Here is a 21,637-nt window from a genome sequence, read left to right as displayed (position 1 = left end):
AAGCAAAGTAAACTGGGTTGTAGGATGTTAGAATGCGAGTATTATCTGGATCTCCTCCACTGTATAAGGTGCTTTGCAGTACCTCCAGGTCAGTAAGCAGGTTATCCAGGTCTGCTGTGGGGCTCAGCAGCAGCCCCTGGGTGTCCTGAATCCAGCCTTTCAGCAGGCCCAACTCCCTCACCACTTCCTCTCTCTCCCGCAGCTCCACCTGCACCTGCTGTCTGCTAGCACACACCTGCTGCAACAGACTGAGGGAGAAAAGGGACACAAAAAATACATATTATGCAAATGATTGAAGATGTAAAAGCAAATGACAAAAATTAGAAAAGTAGGGTTGCAAATGTTTCAAAAAATTACTGGAAATGGTTTCATGATATTTGGTTTGGTTAACTTTTCTTCAACATCTGCATTTTTCTGAAAAAGTTGTCTCTATAATTTTATAACAACATTTAGTGGATTTATTACCTGCTCTTGAGCAGTAGGACAGACAGAATGCCAGACAGAACAGAACAGAACAGAGACAGACAGATCGACAGATATTCATACTTGTCATATTTCTCCTGAATGCTCTGAATTTCCAGCAGACATGGATTGTCTTGGTTGTGTTTACTGTCTGTGGTGGATGCAGATGCATGAGAATGGAGGAACAGGTTGAGCACATGGTGTCTGAGGAGGGTCAGGGCGCTGCTCTCTCTCTCCACTTCTCGACTGAAGGAATAGTGGTACTCCAGAAGGCTCTGTAGGGCTGCCATACTAGAGGCTTTTTCCACCATGTTGTCAGGAACACGACTGTGCAGGTCCTCACAGACAGCCCGCATTTTCTCCAGCTAATCAGAGAGATGTGGAATGGGTTACTCCAACAGATTCTACTGCTGTTAATATGTGCTATAATATTGTCATGCTATAACATTTATTTTATTGTTAAAAAAAACAATAAAAAACAAATAAATAAAATGTTTTTGTTGTTCTTTTTATCTATATTTAAATGTTCGGTTGCCATGTCAGTGATGTTACAAGTTTTGAACGTTCATTCAGATTCATGTCGAGTTTTAAATTCAATCAAAAGTGAGTCATTAAGAATTAATGCAGTGTAATTTACTCCTAATTTTTCCATTCACTGAATGAAATGAATGAATGAATACTGGTTTGGACATCAGTATCTGTGGTCACATAGCAGCTATCAGGACATCAAGGAACTCTTAATAATTAATTAATGATGAAACTGATGAAAAAAGCAAAACACTCCTCTCTCTGTGCTACATACAGCTTTGCAAGCAACTGACTCATTCTTACTAAGTGATGTCATATCCTCAGCTGAACAATGAAACAGGCTTAGGTCACAAAGAAACTACACAGAATTAGTGTGCACTGCCAAAAATAAACAAGAAACAGTTACTGCTAACATGCTACTGATATGAATTTCTCTTCAATAATCTTTTGTATATTAAAGTATTCATGTTCTATAATCGTATATATATAAAGAAGTACATATAGTGTGTTACACAGCATATTCCTCCATCAATTATATCATGTCCTGTGATCGCAGCAGAGATTTATGGGAGAAGTGGTGAGTTTGCAACTTCCATGTTGGGTTATTTTTGTATGGACTGTCATTGCCAAGCATTACATCATTCTCAGGCCATTGCCGGCAACTGATGCTCTTGTCTGAACTCAGAACCACAGCCAAGATTTATTTAGCTCTACTCCAGGTTCTCACTGCTTACAGAATAACTGCTTTTATTGTTTTTCAAAAATAATTTTTGGTCTGTTTATTCACAAAAAAAAAAAAAGCTATTCGGGCATCTAACAATAATTTTATGGCATTTTATCTGCTTATCAATCAAGTATTGATTTGAACTATTGTATTTGTTTGATTACATTCTCTGAAACAGAGAACAATATAAGAGTATTTTAGTGAAATGAGACAGATATCTGTCGCTGGTAAGTTTCCCTACCTTCTCCCTGGTGCATCTCCAGTTACGTGCAGAGTCCTGGAGGGCTTTCACCTGAGCTCGAGCAATGCTGAGCAACCGAGTCCACCGATGGCGCAGTGAACAGACTGACCGAGAAGTAGCATATTTTATGGCAGGCTGATCAAACTGTGCTGCTTTTTCTTTCAGGCCATTCAGGGCATCTTCAAGACCCAGAACTTGTGACTCAATATTCTGTAGAAAAAATGGAACCAATAGGAAATATTTAGAAAAGCTGCAATATATCAATGTATTAGGAATTCGAAGGAAAGAAATGCTTAGTCGTAGACCTGGTATAAACAAAGCTTGTCTTCAGCTTCTTGTTCAGAGTTTGCTCTGGCTGTTGTGAACTCCATCATCCTTTTCTCAACTTCATTCATCTGCCTGATAACTTCATCTGTTTCATCTTGAAAGGATCTCCACTGAATTATGCTTCTAACAGAAAAATAAAGCAAGTGTGTGCAACAGTTGTAAAGAGAATATAGATAACAATGTCTGTAAATCATATTGTTAACATGAATAAGGCAGATACAAGTTTGGGTCTTGTGCACCTTATTTAAATCTATTTAAATGTCAAAACCTCATTAGCATTACCGTTGCAAGTTGTCTTGACGTTGTTTTAGCTGCTCAATGACCTCTGTTCCCTTGTGATAAGATTCCTCACAATGTTGCTGGATTTGCCTCATTACAGTAGGGCTGAAAAAGTCACCCATTTGAGGTACTAGACCTTGCATTTCTTGCATCGTACACTTGACAGTTTGTTCCTGGCTTGTTATATTTTTTAAGTCCTTGAGGCAGTCTGAAATTTTCTCCAGGTCTTCCTCTTGCGGAGCATGCTCAAGTAGAGCACCAGCGTCCTCAAACCACTGCTGGATGGATTGCAAAGAATGGTGGTATCTCTGGAGCAGAGACAGAAAAGTCTGCAAGGCCACCTGAGGATACACATTACAGTTTAAAGAAACATTAATCCCAATTTCAGTATTTCATTATTCAGTCAGAAAACATAGGCAGACTCTCAGGAATTCATAATATCTTACCTGTTTGGTGTTGACAGCTTGTTGAAGATCATCCTTCAGCTTTGGAATATCCATTAAAGTGGTTTCAAAGAGTTTTGGAAATGGCTTTTGGTCGTTTATATACTTCTGTTTCTCTTCATTAGTCATATATTCTAATAATCTAAACCTAGATTTCATTTGTTTTTGAAGTGCTGACAGTGACCTGACCTCCTCCTGCACAATTTCAATTTTTGCTTCTTCAAACATTAATGGATATCTTAATCGATCCCTAAGACTCTTGAGCCAGTCTATTGATACTTTAATATCAGTTTGAAAATCCTTATTTCCCCTAAAACCTCTCTCACATTCTTCTATGTGTGCATTAATCTTTTGCTTTAAAGTAAGAAGTTGTTCCTCCCTGAAGATAACCTGAGTCTTGAGGGTCTTTGAGTCAAAGTGCTGGTTGAGGTCATCATTTTGTGATTTGAGACCCTCTGGATAGGAACTAACCTCTACAAAACATTTTGATAGGTTGTGTAGAGTAGATAATCTCTCCATGGCATCTGCCTCCTCATCTCCTTTGGAGTCAAATTTGCCAAGCTGTTTCTTTAATCTAGTAATGCTATAGTCCATTTTCTCAATAACTGCTCGATGGTCATTTAATATTTTTAATGTTTTCCTTAATTCTTTCATCTTATACTCGATCTGCTGGTTAAGACTGCCGTGGAGATGAACTAGCTGGTCAATGACTTCAGGAGCATATGGCTGACCCATGATAAGGAAATCCTGAGTTTTAACCCTAAGATCTTTCATTCCCTGAAAGAGATTTGCAAGAGCTTTCATGAGATCTTCATAACTGCTGTGCAATCTTTCTCCCTCTTCTACACTTTGGTTGGCTGACTTCATCTCTAAACCATCACACTTCTCCTGAAGTTCCTTCAAATCTTTTCGTGTGGCATCGATGAGGGACTCAAACTCCCTGCGCTCCAAAAGCACTTGCTGGATCCTGTCACGTTTCTCTCTGATCAACAACAGCATGTCATTATATTGTTGTGGAAGGCCATTAAGTTTCTCATCTAGGTAGCAGTGGTCGACCTCATTTAAGGTGGGAAGAATCTCCTGTCCTGCCCTTTGGACGATGAGCAAAAGGTTTTCATACTCTGAAGCATGATCAAGAAGCTGTTGGTATTCGGTTAACTGGTTCTGAAGCTCCTCATCATTCCCGCTCAGGTCAATAATTGGAAATGTAGCTACCTCAGCTTGTTTTAGCCACTCGCAGATCCTGTCAAGGTCCACTTTAAAGTACTTTCGAATGACTAGCGCTTTCTCCAGATGCTGCAGATGCTCCGTGCTCTTCTGCAAGGAAGCCTCGAAGGTAACTTGCAACTCCTCCAGCTTCTGAAGGGTCTCCTTCTTCTCCTCGTCGGTGGCATCCTTCACTAAGTCTCGTCCTTGTACCCAAAGAGAAGTGAGCTCCACCTGATATGCTCTTAGGCTGCTGGTAAAATTCTTACAAGTTGACACCTGCTTGTGCAGTACATTTGGTAGGAGCGCGACATGATCATCTGCAAGAGCCCTCTGCTCTTGCTTCCTGATCCATTCAGCTGCTCTGTCGAGGGCTTGTAGGAACTGCGTTCGTTCTGTAAATACTTTGCTGAGGCTTTTACGATACTGAGCAGCCTTAGTTCCAAGCGATTCTACTTCTGCCTGTGCTTCCTGGACCAAAGTCTGCAGTTTCCTCCTTTCATTAAGACCTACGCGAGAGGAAAGACTATTGGCATCTGTCAAGGCCTCTGCCAGAAGCTTCTGTTTGGCCTCCAATTCTGCACAAAAGCTCAAGTGATCAAACAGAAAGCTTTGGGCCAAATCTGGAGGGGGGCTGGTCTTGAGAACCTCAGACAGGGATGGCTGCTGCAACTCAGCCCACTCCTGAGCCTCCCGCAAATGGTCCTCGATTTGACTGAGTTCTTCCAGTGTTTGCGCTGAATCTTGTATTTTCTGCTGGACAAGCGATTCCACCTGGGTCCAACGTTGCTCCAGGTAACCCACCTGCTCCTTAACCAGGTCTCTGTCTTCTAAGCTCAGACGAGGCAGGATCCCATGCCTATTATTTCTCAGGTCATCGAGCACACATCTCTGGTCCTGCAGGTCTGTGGATAACTTCTTTAAGGCATCCAGACACTCAGCTGTGCTCTCAATATCTCCCCTAGAAAAGATTTAGTGCTTTTGTGAACAAAGAGAAGAATGACTGACAATAATGTCTGAAGAACAAGGTATGGCAACTATCAAACATAAATATGTTGTGCAAAATTTGAAAGGAAATGTTGCATACCTGGCCAATTGATCCCATTTCTTGGACAGCTGGTCAAACAACTCCTCCACCATACAAATGCAGTCATGATAGTCCCCACTCCTCTGTAGATCCTCCTCTTTCTGTTCCAGCAGCTGTGCAGCCTGTCTGCCCAGATCCAGCCAAGCACAGCGCAGCCGCCCAACTTCCATAAGCTCAGGGGACTCCTGACCAGCCGTTAGCCTATTGATGCTCTCTCTCAGCTGGGTCAGATCAACCTGCCTGGCTCGCATCTCCTGGATAAAGTCCTTTGTGGCATGAAATATGGGGTGTTATTAATAAATGCTGCCTGTCTTTATTTGATATCCTGCCAAATGGACAGCTCTGGATGACACCCTCTGTCACTGGCAGAGAGTGAGCTTTGAGGTAATTGGGGTTTTCATTCAATCTATTGTTGACAATTCTCAGCACATCCAGAGATGGTAATATGTGCTATTTTTCACACACAATGAAAGGGTCTGCCTGGACGCTGTTATTACAGGCACTGACAAATCAATTCACACATCCATAATTACACCCAGACGAGTAATCTGGGGAGCAATCTTTATTAATGAATGAAGCTTCCTGCCAGGAAATGTAAGAGAGAGCAAAGCTCACCAGAGCTTTCAGCTATACATAATAGATTGCATTTGATTAACTGATATACTGTACAGATAATGTACAAAACTTGTGCATAAGGTATTAATGTAATATAAAATTTGCTGTAGTGTTTTTCAAAAATCTCATATAACCCATGGTTCATACGAATGGGTAATCATTTTAGCAGTCTTCAAATGGCTGTCATCTGGACACAAAGCTGTCGCTTACCTGAGCCTGGTCCAGCTGGTTCTGAGCAACCTTTGGTTCAAGCTCAGCTGGCCTCCTTAACATGCTCTGGAGGAGTTGTTCAGCCTCAAGAAGACGACACTCAAGGTTGGAACGCAAGTCTTTGATCTCTCTCCAGTTATCTGCTAGTTCTTGAGATTCCAGCATTCTCTCCTCGATCTGCATTGGGTGGAAAGCATCTCTAAATATTTTCCAACCAAATCTATGGGTTTTGTGATGAATTTTCATGTTTTAAAATTTGAAAGTCTGGGTATGGGACAATCTTAAATCAATAAAAAGCTACACAAACATCTTTTGAAAAGTAGCAAAAAAGACATTGTAAAAATATTTACAGGTTTTATGCGAGGAAAAAAAATTATGTTAAATAAAAACCAAACCCTGGTACTGAAATGAGATGGGAGGAAAAACACAAAGTTTCTCTGGGGAATGCAAAAGCACTAAAACAATTTTTCCTCCTATCACCCTTTAGGAGCTCCATATAAAAGTGCCTGTAGTTGAAGAAGCGATTAAAACTTGAAGTTAGAACATTTTAATGTATTCTTAAGATTCTATTAATCACTCACCTGAAGTCTGACCTGCTGTATCTCAGCAGCTGTCTCTCGTACCTTATCATCCGAAAGATCACAGGTGGAGCACACCAGCTGCAAATAGGTACTAGCCTGTTCCTGTAGAGTTCGTTCCTGCTTCATCTGATGGGATATATGAGACCCCCAGAGACCCCCCAGAAGAATTGATGAGTCTGACTTTCTTATACCAACTTCATTGTGCCACTTTTGTGTACATGCACAAAGCAACATAAAAAAGTATACCTGTGCAAGTGCCTCCTGTAGGCCGTGTGGTGCATGTGCAGGAAGCTGTATCTCCTCCTGTACATTTGAAAGCCATGTCTGACACTGTTGCAACGTATCCCGCAGACTTACATGCTTCTGCAGTTCCCGATCTAGACTCTGATACACCTGCACAAACAGACGAATTTTTGCCTCAAGACTTAAAATAACCACACTGCATGAAGTGGCCTAAAGTAATTGGCTAAAATTGAAACCATACCACTTACAGAAGCCATAACTGAGCCAATTCAAATTGTAACATTTAAATTATGCACCTCAAGGGGTATTTTAAGTAATCCTTAACTGTATAAAACAGGAACAGCATGACCCTGACATATCTGAGGAGCAAAACAGAAAACGACATGAGTGGGGCATACAGTTAACCATGCTAAATCGGGTCAACATAAAGCAAAGCCCATTTGACAGCCAGGTGTTGAATGCTCTGGCATCCCTATTCCCGTGAGCAGAAAAGCTGACGCTGATTGACATTCTTAATTCACGAGCCCTCGCGGGGGGCAGGCAACGACAGGCTTGCTTTGGCAGACGGCAGGAGTTGGCAGAGCACATGCAGACTGAGGAACTCATTGACCAGACTGCCAGGTGGCGGGATTTACCGGATGGCATTGTTCTGGCAAGGTTGGCACAAGATGTTGGTACGGGGTATAAACTAGCAAACCAGAAGGGAGGGGTTTTATCAATGTCTCGGCTTGCTTTGACGGAACTGGACATGATGGGCAAAATAAAATTGGCACGGGGAAGAGGGCAAGGTATTAATAGACTGGGTGGTTTGCTCAGAGAGTGACTGAGCAGGCAATGTGTCAGATGGCAGAGAGTAGTTGCCATATTAGGGGTGCGTGTGATTAGGGTTCTTAGAGGAAAGCAGGTGGCAGCTTTTGGTAGGATACTGCAAGCGCTGGAGTAGGGGGGAAATGGTGATTTGCAAAGGGGGGTATATGTGCTCACTTTCATTGCCTTGGGCTTTAATGATACGCTTTCACGGAGAAATTATTTCTTAGTGCCTCCTGATGGGTCTCCTTGTAATGACACTGGCACGCAGAAGTCAAAATGTCAAGTACATTTCATTGCCAGACGTCCCCAATTTATTGAATGTGTAGTAAGTGTTGTTTAATCTGATATAAAAGACAAATACATTGAAAGGAGAATTTTGTCAGCACTTTAATGGACCTGTGCAACTAGGAAGCCAAGAAGGGTGGATTAAAATAATCAGGAGGTTCTGGAAGAGTGGCAGAACGTTGGCACATGCTTGAGCTTGCTGCTGGAACAAAGCTTTGATGTGAGCAGAGGGACAATAAACAATGACACCAGCACACCGACTGGAAATCATACAATTAATGAGCACTAAAATTTAAAAATTGCAATATAGGAGAATTTACTGGAAACAACTGATAATAAATAAATACATAAAAAAATATTACTTTTATTATTAATTGTTTATTCAATTATAATATAATATAAATAAAACTGCACTAAACCTCTCGTCATTTTTAACAAAGCCAGAGGCATTTTTAAAAATGTCATGAGTTGTTAAATGTCCATGACCTCCGCCCCCATGTGGTTGATAGGACATCATTTGCTGCTTTTAAACAGCTAGTTGATGTTTGCATATATTTTTACAGGCCAATAACGGATACACCATTGTTACCATCGTTAAAAATCACATAACCACACTCCTGCCTATATTAACTGTGAGTCTTTATATACTGTTGTAGGTCTATATGCACAGTAAACATCGGCACAATGCTGGTCTTGTGCTTGTGTGCTGGCAAGTAAACTCACACGCTGGGCAGTGCTGCAGATGGCAGAGTAGCTGTCCCTTGCTCCCTGCTGGTGGTTCTGAATTTGCTGGCGAAGCCGAGCCTGGAGGCGCTCGCTGCAGCCGGACAACAGCTCCTCTCCCTTTTCCTTAAGTGTAGCCAAACGCTCTTCAAAACCCGCTATCTCTTCCATAATAGCCTGAGATTAGACAATATGTGCAAACATAAATTTAAACAAAAGGTTCTCCTAGTAATAGCTTTATATTTTTGTGAATACCAATATTAACTGAAACTGTAATGATAAAAAAAATTTAATTGGGTAAACAAAATGCAGATGTGTGTTTGGGTATTTATAGGGTTCTGCTCTTCTGTGAAGCTTTGTGATTTGTCACCTTATGTCTGGCTAGCTGCTGAGTGGCAGCTTCCAGACCACCGCCTGATGACGGGTCAGGAGTCACCATCCTGCTGGACATCTGCAACAGCCAACGCTCAATTTCCTGTAGATCTTTGTGGTATGCTTCCTGTTTCTTCACCTGAGCTTCCAATCTGTGAATGTGGGTCTGAGGAAATATATATTTAAATTACAGAAATGATCAAGACATTTGCAAGCACTCACACTGAAGCACATATATAAACACACAGCTGGAAACTCTCATGCTATAAAGAGCTTCTGACAGCTGCAAGCATGAGATGAATTTTTTGAAAGTGAGTATTCATGGAACTGATTGCAGGGTTAATGGATGCCATCTTGGAGGAAATAGCAAATAAAGCCTTCAAATTAATATTCAAAAGCTTAAAAGAGTAATAATCTACACATTCATTGCTATTTGTTTCTCCCCACTCTTTATAATTTGCAATTTAGTTTTAAATGATTCTATATGTATATGACTGTTACCCTTCCAAATTGCTAAAGCAAGCATTGATATGTAAATGTTGGAGGTCATACATTAATGTTCTGATATCACAGCATGTTCTGAATTACCCATTTTGCTGCTTAGTGTCTATAACATGCTGGGTGGACTGAGCAGTGAGCTTTATGTGCATTATGTACATTAGCATATGTAACTATTTCACAACAGCAAATGTTTTCTATGTTATGTTGCATTTAAATTATTGTTTTTGTAGTCTTTGTGAGCTCACCCTTGCTGAGCCACATAGCTCCTGGTAGTCCGCCTGTAGTCTGGTCATGTTGTCTGTGATGGAAGGGGAGTGGAGGAGGGTCAGCAGAGTTTCTCCTTTCTCTAGCACAAAGCTCACAGCAGAATCACGAGATAGCAACGTCTGCTCTACAGCCTGGAAACAACAGAACAATGTATACAGATAAAAATACATGCATGGATTATTCAGCAAGGACACATTAAACTGATAAAAAGTGAATACTTTTGCATTGTTAAAAAGATTTTAAATTTTCTAATAAATGCTGTTCTTCTAAAATTCTAAAGGATCCAAGGATAATTGGGTAAAGAAATATTATCTGGCGATAAGAAATGTACACTTAATTGGCTGTTTATTATTCACAAATACATGCATTTATACCGTTAACATTACAGTTTAATGGAGTGGGTGTACATAAAACACAGATAGCCTCTATATGACTTTGCTATTAGCATCTGTGTAGCGCTATTGATCTTGATGAGGATTATATGCACCAAATAAGTAGTATATGCATACAGTATGTGTGTAAAGGAAGAGAGTGTTATGTGATGTTGAAGCTGCAAGGGCATTGCATCAATAACACAGTCTCTGCCAGCAGGTTCTACAGACAGACCGTTCCTTCATCTCTGCTATCACAGTGGGGGAGTGTGTGAAGTGGCTGTGTGCGCGTGTGCACATAGGGTGCAATCGCGCTAAAGCTTTCTTTTGCTTTGTGTAGTAGACATATTGATCATATCCTTAAGAAGACAAAGAGACTCGTACATGTGCACACACAGAGACACACTGGCTCTTACGTTCTCAAATATGAACGCAAAACTGTGCCAGGCCCACTGAGAGTCCTAGTCTGTGGTGTGTGTGTGTGTAATTTTATCAGGCCAAATCAATAGCTGTTAAGCCACAGGATAAAAAGGGGTGACAGTTTTATCTGTCCATCAGATCCTTCAACTCTAAAAGGAAAAATAAAACCCTGTAGAAGCGTTTATTTGAAAAAGTAAAATGTTTTGTTCTTTTAATCTTAATTATTTTCATGATTTCATAGATATATATATATATATATTAGTGCTGTCAAACGTCCAAAATAAAAGTTTTTGTTTGCATAATATGTGTGTGTTCTGTGTATATTTATTATGTATATATAAATACACACACATACAGTATATATTTTGAAAATGTTTGTAATAATAAATAAAATGTATTTACATGTCTATATTTATATTCATAATTTATATTATAAATAAATATATTTAATATATAAAATAAATTCTGAAATATATACATGCATGTGTGTGTATTTATATATATTTAATAAATATACACAGTACATATACATACATTATGTAAACAAAAACTTTTATTTTAGATGCGATTAATCGTTTGACAGCACTATATATATATATATATATATATATATATATATATACATATACTATACAACTGTTGTCTAATTTAATATAGTTTAAAATGATTTATTCCTGTGATGCAAAGCTGAATTTTCAGCAGCCATTACTCCAGTCTTCAGTGTCACATGATTCTCACATAATTGCAATATGCTGTTTTGCTGCTCAACAAACCTTTCTAATTATTAGCAATATTGAAAAGTTGTGCTACTTTAGTGGAAACTGTGACACATTCTTTCGCTATTCTTTGATGAAGTAGAATTTATTTAAAAATAAATAAATAAATAAAAACCCATACTGACCCTAAACCTTTCAATGGTAGTGTATACGTGTATAAAGTGCTTTAATGGCCCTAGAATAACAATTTTATTCAAAGTGCAAAGGACGAAAATCCACACTGGCCAGTGAGCTCTACTTTTTTTTATGACTCGCATGGTAACATGATAAGTAAGCCATACTGTGTGAAGCTCACACACACATATATATATATATATATATATATATATATATATATATATATATATATATATATACACATACAATTTTTTTTCTCTTTTGTATGTACAATTTACATGGACATGCTATGTACAGTAACATTAGTGTTTTCACTAGGCCATACCTCTAGCCTCTTCATCTTCTTTTCCATTGTAATGCGATCGAGAGCCTCTGTCCTTTCGGTAACGATTTTAAAATTCTTCCTCGCAGTGCTCAACCAATCAGAGAAGGTCCTGAGAGCATTTTGAGCCTCTGTGATGTTCTGCATCTCTTTCTGGAGCTGTTTGAGTGTATCCTGAATGACGGAAGAATAAATCAAAAGGCTCATTGTCAAGATCGCTCGGAATTCTGTCTCATCAGCATGATGTGTTTTGATTGATCCAGTGCCGCACACTCCCTAGCATTCACCACTGGGGGATTGAGGCTAAGCTATTTTGCCGCATTCTTCACTTGACATGCAGATCCCTCATGCACGTGGCACCAATTAACACTTTTGCGCTGTGCCGCGCGCACACCTATCTGCAGAGACGTAATAGCTCTTGACTGCAGTGCATGTGGCGGCCTGTTGTTTCTCACAGAATAATTACACGCTCTATTCTGTCGCAGCCAGGGTGTGTGTGCATGTTAGAGAGAAGTAGGCAGGAAGGAGAGGTGTTACAGCAAGTGTTAAAAACAATTCTGCTGCTGCCGCAAAAGCAGCAGCACTGATTGATGGGCAAGATTGAATCCTATATTGTTTAATTACAAGCTAAGGTCTCAATGTGGGCGAGACATTGATTTTTCTAGTGTGTAGTTTTTTTTTTGTCATCACAGAGGGTCACAGGAGGTGGTTTACCAGGTTGGATAGCTTCCAATGTTTAGATGGCTGAGAAATTAGACTCATTGGTGTGCTTTGGCAGCAAAGTGAGAGGTGAGTCAATGACACCAGGTTCTATTAAAATATACGTCATTGTAGAAAAAGAATATCAAGTAGAAATTCAAATTTAATTGAACTTTAATTGAGCAAATTTAAAAACAGACAACACTTTAATAATAATGATAAATAATAATAACTGTAATAATTTTTCCAGATAAAAATAAAACAGGTTTATTGCATTTCTGTACTTCAGAAACATATTGCAGGTGGCTAATATGTATTATAAGGGAAGAAAAGGGGTGAAAATATAATTTAAAAATACCAATGCAAAGAAAAATACTAGAAACTGTGTTTTTTATCATTATTATTTATATATTTTTATAGTATTTAGTAATATTTTGAATTGGCTATTTTCAATTTTAATTTTAAGTCTTAGTCATTTTGTTATATGTATTTTTATTATTAGATTGTATTTTTATTAGCTTGGTTTTTATTTATTACTGTATATTACTATTTAGTTTTCATTTATTTTATATTTGAGCAAATCAGAGGAATAATTAGTGGGATATTGTTCAATCCATGGAAAATAAGGTGCCCAGATTGTAAAACCATAGCGTCTGTTGTATTTTTCACACTGCGAGAGCAGAATTAAAAGAAAAATCCAAGAACCTGCAATATGAATATGAATGTCACGTGTCTCTATAATCAACAGGACAATTCAAACACCGACAGATAAAAATAGTGATGGAAAATGATTATATTTATAAAATGATTACTTTATGCACATTATTTGTGAAAAAGTAGTAAAAGGACACAGGCAGCTTACTGAATGATGCTGCATACTTTCCTGAAATAATCAAGTACATCAAAATTGCAAATGTACAAGGCTGACTTGCCTGTATCTGTAGAAGCAAGGCATGGTAGCGGGCAGTGAGCTGGGTAACCCTGGTACTGATCCGACCACTGACATGAGCATCCTCAACGACTTGCTGTGCAAGAGTACTAAGGCCTTCCACCTCGGCCTGACGTTGAGCAGCCTCAATCTGCCACCTCTGAAATAAGGGAATGACGGGAAAAGGTCAACACATATCTACATGAAACCAGAGTACTATAAATCTGAAACCATCAGGCAGAAGTATAATGCATCATACCTTAAGGTGTTGAAGCTGGGCCTCCTTTGCAGTGACATCAGAGCGACGGTGGCTTCTCACCTTAACTTTGAGCTCTATGTCAACCAGCCACTGGTCTAAGCTTTGGAATAAACATTCTAGTTGCTGAACCCTTGCGAGGGCCTGCTCTACCTGGACTTTGGTCTCGCCGAGTCGGTCTTGGTACCCCTGCCATTCCATCTGTGCTGTTTCCAGAGCCCGATCCTCAATTTGAGGGGCACCCCATGGAATGACTCTTTCTCGACTGGCAAGAACTGAGCTGAGCAAGTTATGTCCCTTAGGGCAATGAGACTGGAGCATCTGGAGATGTTATTAGACAGAAAGAGTAAAAAGTAAAGATTAGGTAGTGCAGAATATTTCTTTCCTATAATATTAAAGCCGTAAAAAAAATCACGTTATATTAACCTGCAGTTCTTTTAACGTGTTCTCCAGAGCATTTACATCTTCATCCAGGGGTGAGAGGAGGGCCAAACTGTTCTGCTCCTGCTCCAGCCAGTCTTCAAACATGTGCAACCCACGCTGGTACTCTTGATGGAGCAGAACCAATTCTTCTGCCTTATTGACAGCAGCCTGAAACACCAGCAGAGTATATTATTTCAAATTTATTTCACAATAAGTGGAAACAGAGTAAAAACAGAGCATAACACTTTTTTAGCTGCTTGGTTCCAGAAGTAATTTCCCCATTCTTTTTCTCCATAGAGATAAAACATTTTAATAAAGAGTTTTGAGCCACAAATCAACGTATCAACTAGATCCATAGATATATATAGCTCATGTGCAATCCTGGGAGGTCACTGCTTAGCTCTTTGGCCGCAAATTCTGTTTCCATGGTAACAGAAACTTCTCTGATTGCTGAATGATCTTTTCAGGGTAATATTTGGTGTAGCTCTTCACTGGAAATTTGGTTATTACATTTTGTATATATATTTTTTTAAATGATGTGTAAATCATACTGATTTATGGCTTCTATAAAAACATCATTGCTCAGCAACTTCAAAGCTCACTGTAGTTCTGTCTTGAAATATTTATGTTACTGTTAAAAATAAATTTCCCCGTCGGCAGGACTCTACTGTTGCACTCTATAACCACTGGTTGGTTTCATCATATTAGTTTGTGCTGAATAATTTTTCTTGACCACTCAAAACAAATGTAAGCACTGGTCTGCTGCCTACAGTTCGACATCCTTGGCTTACCTTGGCTTTATCTTTAATGGCTGTATATCTCTCACTGAGTTTCTGGATCTCCTGTTGGGTGGCTGTATGTTCAGTCATGTTGGAACCCTTGGTCGCAATGGTCTCTAAAGGGCTAGAGTGGCTAAGAACTTCCTCATAGAGGAGCTGTACAGAGCATAGCAATTAAAGTAATTAATACTTTGAGATTTCAATTTCTAACAGAATTGTAAGAATATACAACTGTTATCTAAATAACAAATCCAGTATAAAATTATGATATTAAAATCTTATTATATATGCTTGCGCAAGTATGCATATGAAAAGTATTAATTACTTTGGCACGGCCTAGATTGGCTGTCTTGTCCCTCATTTCTGCGTAGTGTTTGTCGGAGTTTCCGAGGCTCTCTTCTACTCGCTCCATCCAGCACTCAAACTGACTGACATCTTCCTGGTAACTGGTCCAGTGTGACAAGGCACCTTCCAGCTGGCTGTAAATGCAACACATAAACGAGACATCTACTACTTCCACACAGACACTTGATGAACAAGTATCTGAGGAAATGCTCAGACAAAAGCACTGAAAAAGAGATAAATAAACACAGAGCGATAGACCGAGGCTTTTCTGACCTTTTGCACTGAATGGATGTTGACAAGAGTGATTCCCAGGAGTCTTTGAGGTCCTGGATCTGCTTGCGAACCACTGGTACACCCTCAGCCGAGGTGTTCCTCTGGACAGACTCCCCTCTGGTGATGAGCATCTTCAGTTGGATTTCTCTCCCCTGACAAGCGGCCAGTAAAGTCTGTAATCAATCAGAAATCCTGTTATACACTCAACATGTACAAATTAAACTACAAACTAATTTATGAGAGCCAAATCCCTTGAAGGTTGTCCTTAGGATTTAGCAACACCTGTAAAACAGTAAAATGTGTATAATAAATGACAATGTACCTCGAGCTGGCCCATTCTGGTGATAAGCACACTCTTGTCAGATGTGGGGCATCTGCAGGTCTTGAGGGCCTGTTGGGACTCTGAAACCCAGTTCTGAAGTTCCTGAAGGCCCTGTGAAAAAAGTTGATGCTCCCCCACAACTCGTTCTACCCTTGACACTTTCTCCTGCAGAAGGGGGGCAATAGAAGTCAAGACTAGAGTAAAAGACTATTGAAATCTATATGAAATCTATTTTTTACACAGGTGTCAGTAATGCGGAGTTCACGCTGCACAATTTTCAAACTCGTCGGATCGCCGTTGTTTTCACACTGCGTGACTATCTGGGGTAGCATTCAGTTGCTGCTGTGTTCACATTGAACGATGGATCGATGACAGGGGGTTTCACATTGCATGACTTCACAATAGGAAGAATCGCCGACAGCTCTGTCTGATCTGCAAACTACGTTTCACAACAAAACACACGCGAGAAGTGATAAGGAAATAACGCGAGAACCCGCGTGCGTCAGATCGGAATTTTCGAGAGAGACTGGAATTATTAAAAAATATATATATAGCCTCAAATTGTCTGTGAACTGATTTCCAGCTACAAGGAGAAAAATAAAAACAGATTATGCAGGAGGGAGATGCAGGGAACAGGGATTGGGTGTTCTGCAAAGAGAGTTGGAGGTAAATAATTTATAATTTTGCAGTAACTGTTATGCTGTTGTGGCTGGTCAAGCAAATGTTTGTGCTTGGTTCTGTATGATATAATTGTTCATATATCTATTAAAATACTGATATTCTGGTCTATAACTCCTCCCCGAACTTCCCTCTGCCCTGTATCTTGGTCTCTCATTGGCTGTAGATCATCGCCGATGTAGTTTTCAGTCAGAAATCATTGCACACAGCGTGATTGTGAATCGCCTACTGCTCCAGATATTTAGCATGCCAAATATTTCTAGTGGTGGGAAGTTCTGTTTGGAGTGATCTAATGCTCACTTTTTAAATAACATTTATTATTTTTGGTTAATATTAAGTTATTTAGCAAATGTCAAAATAAATATAAATTTTTCATACTGTACATTATCATGTTGCAATGCCAAAATTCACTTGTAGCAGTGTAGCAGTGTAGTTTTTGTGTTTTATTTTAATATATATTAATAAAATAATACAGAGCTTTAATATAAGACATTTATTGGTTATTTGGTCATTACATGGAAAGAATTATTGGTATTAGTCTGAAATGTAATATCAATGCATCCCTAAGTAAATTAGTATAGAATATTTCTGTGGAAACCATGATACCTTTTTCTTCAGGATTATATGATCAAATGAAAGTTTAAAAGAACCGCATTTATTTAAAAAGAGAAATTCTTTAGCAACATTAATGACTTTACAATCACTTTTGATCAATTTAATGCCCCCTTACTAAAAAAAAAAATAATTAAAAAAAATCATACTGACTGCAAAATTTTTAATTATAGTGTAGACCAGTGTTTCCCAACCGGGGTGCCGTCTGTCGAGAGCAGGGGTGCCGTGTAAAAAATCTTTTTTTAATATTTTTAAATTGCTAAAATGTTCAAAAAAAGCATCTATTATATAATATCCATTTCTGATGTCGCCAATAATTAGAGATGCACCGAAATTCCGGCTGCCGAAAATTAGTTCACCGAAAATTAGTTTCACTTTCACGTGGTGTGACGCTCTGCGTATAATCCCGCTCTATGCGTGTGCGCTCCGCTCAGTCGCTCCACTCGTATACCGTTCAAGCTCATCGGAACAGCAAAGTCCACTCAAAAATTGAGACGACAGGAAACATCGATGTAGTACAGTATTGTTTCTGTCTGTAACAGCCCTACTGTGTTGTAACATGGTGTGGCTGCTGTACCGAATATCGATACTTTTCAAAGTATCATATCGAAGTTAGAAATTCAAATATTGTGACGAAATTAATTTTGTAGGGTGCCACAAGTTTGTTAAAATTTCCAAAGGGTGCCGCGACTAAAAAAAAAGTTGGGAAACACTGGTGTAGACAATCAGTCAAGAAAATAGAAACAAATTTAATTGATCCGAACTACTGAGAAAATAAATGCACAAATGCAACAGACTCTCCAAAATAAAAGCATATCAATAGAATCTTACCACTGTCAATTAGCATTTTATATAGAAAACCTTTAAAAGGTCTCCCAGATTCAAACTAAACCTTTTACTGAGAGTTAAATAAACAATGAAAAATGTAAAGCATATAGTAACTCTCGTAATAGATCTCAACAGGCCATTAATAATGAGCTCATCTTCCATCAAAATCAGTGGTAACAATGAAAGATCAAACACAGGACTGATGAAGTAAACAGACAGGTAAAGGAGGTTACCTTAATCAGGTTGCTCAAGGCCAAGTAGCATGCAGCTAGCTGGCAGACCCGATGCACAAAACTCTTCCCTGCACCCTGACCCTCCCAGAGGCCATGTGCTCGCCCTCTCAGCTCTGCCAGTTCAGACTCTCTGGAGCGCATCTCCTCCAGCAGCATCTGAGGGTGTGCAATCAGGGGTCACGAGGCAAGCAGGGGTCACAGAAGAATAAAGACGAATGTTCATGCCATGAAAAACCACACTAAAAGCCAACATGAGCTTTTGAACACATCCACTGAGATGGACAAGTCACGTTCTCCAAACAACAAGAAACTTTTACTAAACACACTTAATACATTAGGGCACAAAAGCAAATTTTTTGCTTCTTTTCTCTAGATGGAAAAAGAGCAGACTGTGAAATTGTCAGTTAGGCAGACACAGTTCATGATAATAGAGTCTATCATGTTGGGTGCACTCTGGGGATAAAGGGATTAAGAGGGAAAGTGGGTACAAGCAGGGGAAGGGGAGATGGGAGGGGATGGATAATCACTCGGAGGACCTCCACACACACTGTACAGATACACTGTTGGAAATACAATTGCCAACAGAGCAAACAAAAGGGCCCAGCAGGCGACAAAAGCAATACAAAAATAGAGATGAAAGATCTTGTGATAAGGCAAAAATAGAAATGTTTATCTTTACAAACTCTATTCATATTATTGTCAAATTGTTCATTGGGGTTTTTGTTCTTTGAGTGCAGTTGGAGAGCGAGAAATTAATTGCATGTCAGCTTAATCCTCAATTGTGTCAAAAAGCTTGACTCAGTGGAATCATCACTGACAGACATGGTTTATTTCATTATCTCCAGCAGATCCTACTTCTGTTCAACTCGTTTAATTGAGCTTAAGTACTGCAAAATCCACTGCCACAGTTAGCTGATTTCATCTGATCATTTAATTACATTTAAACAGCTAGATTATGTTCAAACGACTTGAAAAGAAGAAAAAAAATATTTTTAATTAAAAAATGTTCAATGCATAATCTATTGATCATAAATCAAATGTTCTTCTGTCAACGAATTACATCACACTGATTTTCAAGGTACAGTCAGCGAGGACAAGAATCTTAATAGAAGTGATTTGATTTCATTCTGGCAGATCAAAGCTCTTATGAATAAGTATAAATAAGTCAGTAAGACTATCTGGGTTTACCTGAAGTTTGGAGAGCTCTAGTCTTTTGGCAGGCAGGTCATGGAGGCGAGCGCTGCTCTCCTGCACACTGATCTCAGTCCTGTTCAGCCAGTCTTGAAGGGGTTCCACACTTGCCTCAAAGTCCTGCATCTGAGACTGCAAGACCTAAAAGTACATATTCATAGACATTACATATGTTCCTTAAGCAGAATACGGTTTTTAATTTAGAAATAAAATAACATAAAATGGTCACACTTTATTTTAAGGTCCAATTTTCACAATTAACAAACCATTAACTTTGACTTTTGCCTCAATATACTCCTAAATTGTTGCTTATTAATAGTTTGTAAGGTAGTTGTTAAATTGGCTAGGATTAGGGATGTAGAATATGGTCATGCAGAATATGTGCTTTATAAGCACTAATAAACAGCCAATATGTTAATAATAGGCATGCTAATAAACAACTAGTTAATAGTGAGAACTGGTCCCTACACTAAAGTGTTACAAATAAAATAAAATTTGCAGAGACACTTTTACTTATTAAAAATGTAAAGTGAGCAGGGTATTAAAAATAAAATGGTAATATGCAGAGACGTCTTTAAAAAATTCACTCAACTCTACTCAGCTAACTCTACTAATAAAAAAATTTAAAATACATATATACATAAAATACGCAGAAACGTATGTACTCATCTCTACGCAGCTCTACCTGTAAGGCCGTCTCTCTTCTCTGTAAGCTGTCCATCAGGCTCTTCCAGTCATCTTTGGTTGCATTTGCTTTGGTCCTGGTCGCCTCCACTCTGTCAGCTGGCACCACGCTACTAAGCTGCTCTCCATAGGTCAGGACAGCGTTCAGTCTGGTCTGGCCCTGCTCCTTGTCACTTTTGAACTCCTGTGGAGCAGAATGAGCAAGACGTCAGCCACACAGACACAAGTAGACTATCACAGAGCAGAGGGCAGCAAGTGCAATGAGTCACGTCCAGACATTGACAGGCACCCAGCAGGGATCTCCCACCATCTGTGAGGCGTGCACGTCCCGTCTTTATTCTGTCTTTCTCCACTCAAATGGTACAGATGCAATTATGTATGACCCAAAGCATGTCTGCCGCTGTGTTGGTGGTTCAGGGCAGTAAGTCATGCGGAAACATTGTTCCACATTTGAAATGTATTTGATGGTAAATAAAAAATGAGGAGCGTTGTTTCCATCTTTCATTCTCAGTAACCCTGTTCCGCTTCTTTCTTCATATATCTCCCTTTTTATTGTTGTACATTACCTATGCTACATCTAGGCCCACACAGAATCTTTGCTGATCTGTGCTTTTTTTTCTCTGCTGATTGTGGGGAAAATATGTGCAGTATTCTGTGGAATGAATTTATGTATGGAGACAAATGCTAAAAAGAGGTTGAACTGGTTTTGCTTCAAGACCCATATTTTTAATGGGACGGCAAGTGGTGACCCAATACACTGCCAAAATTAGCGTAAAAATTTAATTTGAATGGTTTCATGATCTCAGCAACTAAAAATGTTCCACACTAACCACAGACTGTGGTCAAAACAAATAACGTTTACCCTCATTGCAAGTGAACTTGTATTTTGTCTTGGTTGGTGAGGACATGTGTGCATGTTGGCATCTGCCTAATGTGACTAGCTAGCTGTGACAGAGGAATTTGTAGCAAAATAGTCTTCTGTGTCCATAACAAAAGAGACAGACAGTAAATGTATTATCCTTTCTTTTTCTTTTTAAAAATTAATGTCACTACATTCCAAAAATATATATTTTTAAATTAAATAAAATAAATCTGAAAGCTGCTCAAAATAAAGTTTTATGATTTGACATAAATACATTTTAAGAAGTAAAAAATGTAATAAATTATAATCAAACAAAACGAATTGTAATAAAACAAAATAAAATAGTAACATAAAAATATAAAGAGAACATTTTCCTTATTTACATGATACAGTATTTCTGATGTAACGTGAACAGAAGGTTAACAAAACAAAATAAAATAAAATCCATCAGGCACATGGACCCTGAAGATTTTGATGTCCACAACAAAAGATACAGAAAGTGTTTTCTCCTTCCTTTTAGGCTAATATGGTAAACTGCATTTTATTATTTCTATTATTTTTTACCAGGACAGACCAGTGACCCATTTTTGGGTCACAACCGAACATTTAAGAAC

At 38.9% G+C, this 21,637-nt stretch overlaps 1 protein-coding gene across 1 annotated transcript in view; it reads right to left on the bottom strand.

Moving 5' to 3' along the window:
• Positions 1 to 21,637, bottom strand: part of LOC107555741 (nesprin-1-like) — a 122,538-nt gene that overhangs the window by 51,250 nt on the left and 49,651 nt on the right. Inside the window, exons 60-83 of the mRNA XM_016238619.1 lie at positions 20,163 to 20,345; positions 19,475 to 19,618; positions 18,287 to 18,442; positions 15,936 to 16,100; positions 15,614 to 15,786; positions 15,321 to 15,474; positions 15,008 to 15,151; positions 14,220 to 14,384; positions 13,797 to 14,114; positions 13,542 to 13,697; positions 11,914 to 12,084; positions 9,883 to 10,035; positions 9,135 to 9,302; positions 8,765 to 8,941; positions 6,950 to 7,096; positions 6,704 to 6,829; positions 6,123 to 6,299; positions 5,298 to 5,563; positions 3,008 to 5,171; positions 2,565 to 2,902; positions 2,261 to 2,405; positions 1,956 to 2,165; positions 547 to 827; positions 83 to 248 (exon numbers count right to left, since the gene is read on the bottom strand). Coding sequence (XP_016094105.1) covers positions 83 to 248; positions 547 to 827; positions 1,956 to 2,165; positions 2,261 to 2,405; positions 2,565 to 2,902; positions 3,008 to 5,171; positions 5,298 to 5,563; positions 6,123 to 6,299; positions 6,704 to 6,829; positions 6,950 to 7,096; positions 8,765 to 8,941; positions 9,135 to 9,302; positions 9,883 to 10,035; positions 11,914 to 12,084; positions 13,542 to 13,697; positions 13,797 to 14,114; positions 14,220 to 14,384; positions 15,008 to 15,151; positions 15,321 to 15,474; positions 15,614 to 15,786; positions 15,936 to 16,100; positions 18,287 to 18,442; positions 19,475 to 19,618; positions 20,163 to 20,345 — 6,447 coding nt within the window. The remainder of the gene's footprint in view (positions 1 to 82; positions 249 to 546; positions 828 to 1,955; positions 2,166 to 2,260; positions 2,406 to 2,564; positions 2,903 to 3,007; positions 5,172 to 5,297; positions 5,564 to 6,122; positions 6,300 to 6,703; positions 6,830 to 6,949; positions 7,097 to 8,764; positions 8,942 to 9,134; positions 9,303 to 9,882; positions 10,036 to 11,913; positions 12,085 to 13,541; positions 13,698 to 13,796; positions 14,115 to 14,219; positions 14,385 to 15,007; positions 15,152 to 15,320; positions 15,475 to 15,613; positions 15,787 to 15,935; positions 16,101 to 18,286; positions 18,443 to 19,474; positions 19,619 to 20,162; positions 20,346 to 21,637) is intronic.

The sequence above is a fragment of the Sinocyclocheilus grahami genome, unplaced genomic scaffold (genome assembly GCF_001515645.1).
Source record: "Sinocyclocheilus grahami isolate Dianchi unplaced genomic scaffold, SAMN03320097.WGS_v1.1 scaffold544.1, whole genome shotgun sequence".
NCBI classification, from domain to species: domain Eukaryota; kingdom Metazoa; phylum Chordata; class Actinopteri; order Cypriniformes; family Cyprinidae; genus Sinocyclocheilus; species Sinocyclocheilus grahami.
Note: the sequence above shows the minus strand (reverse complement) of the source record. Positions and strands in the feature narration are given on the sequence as shown.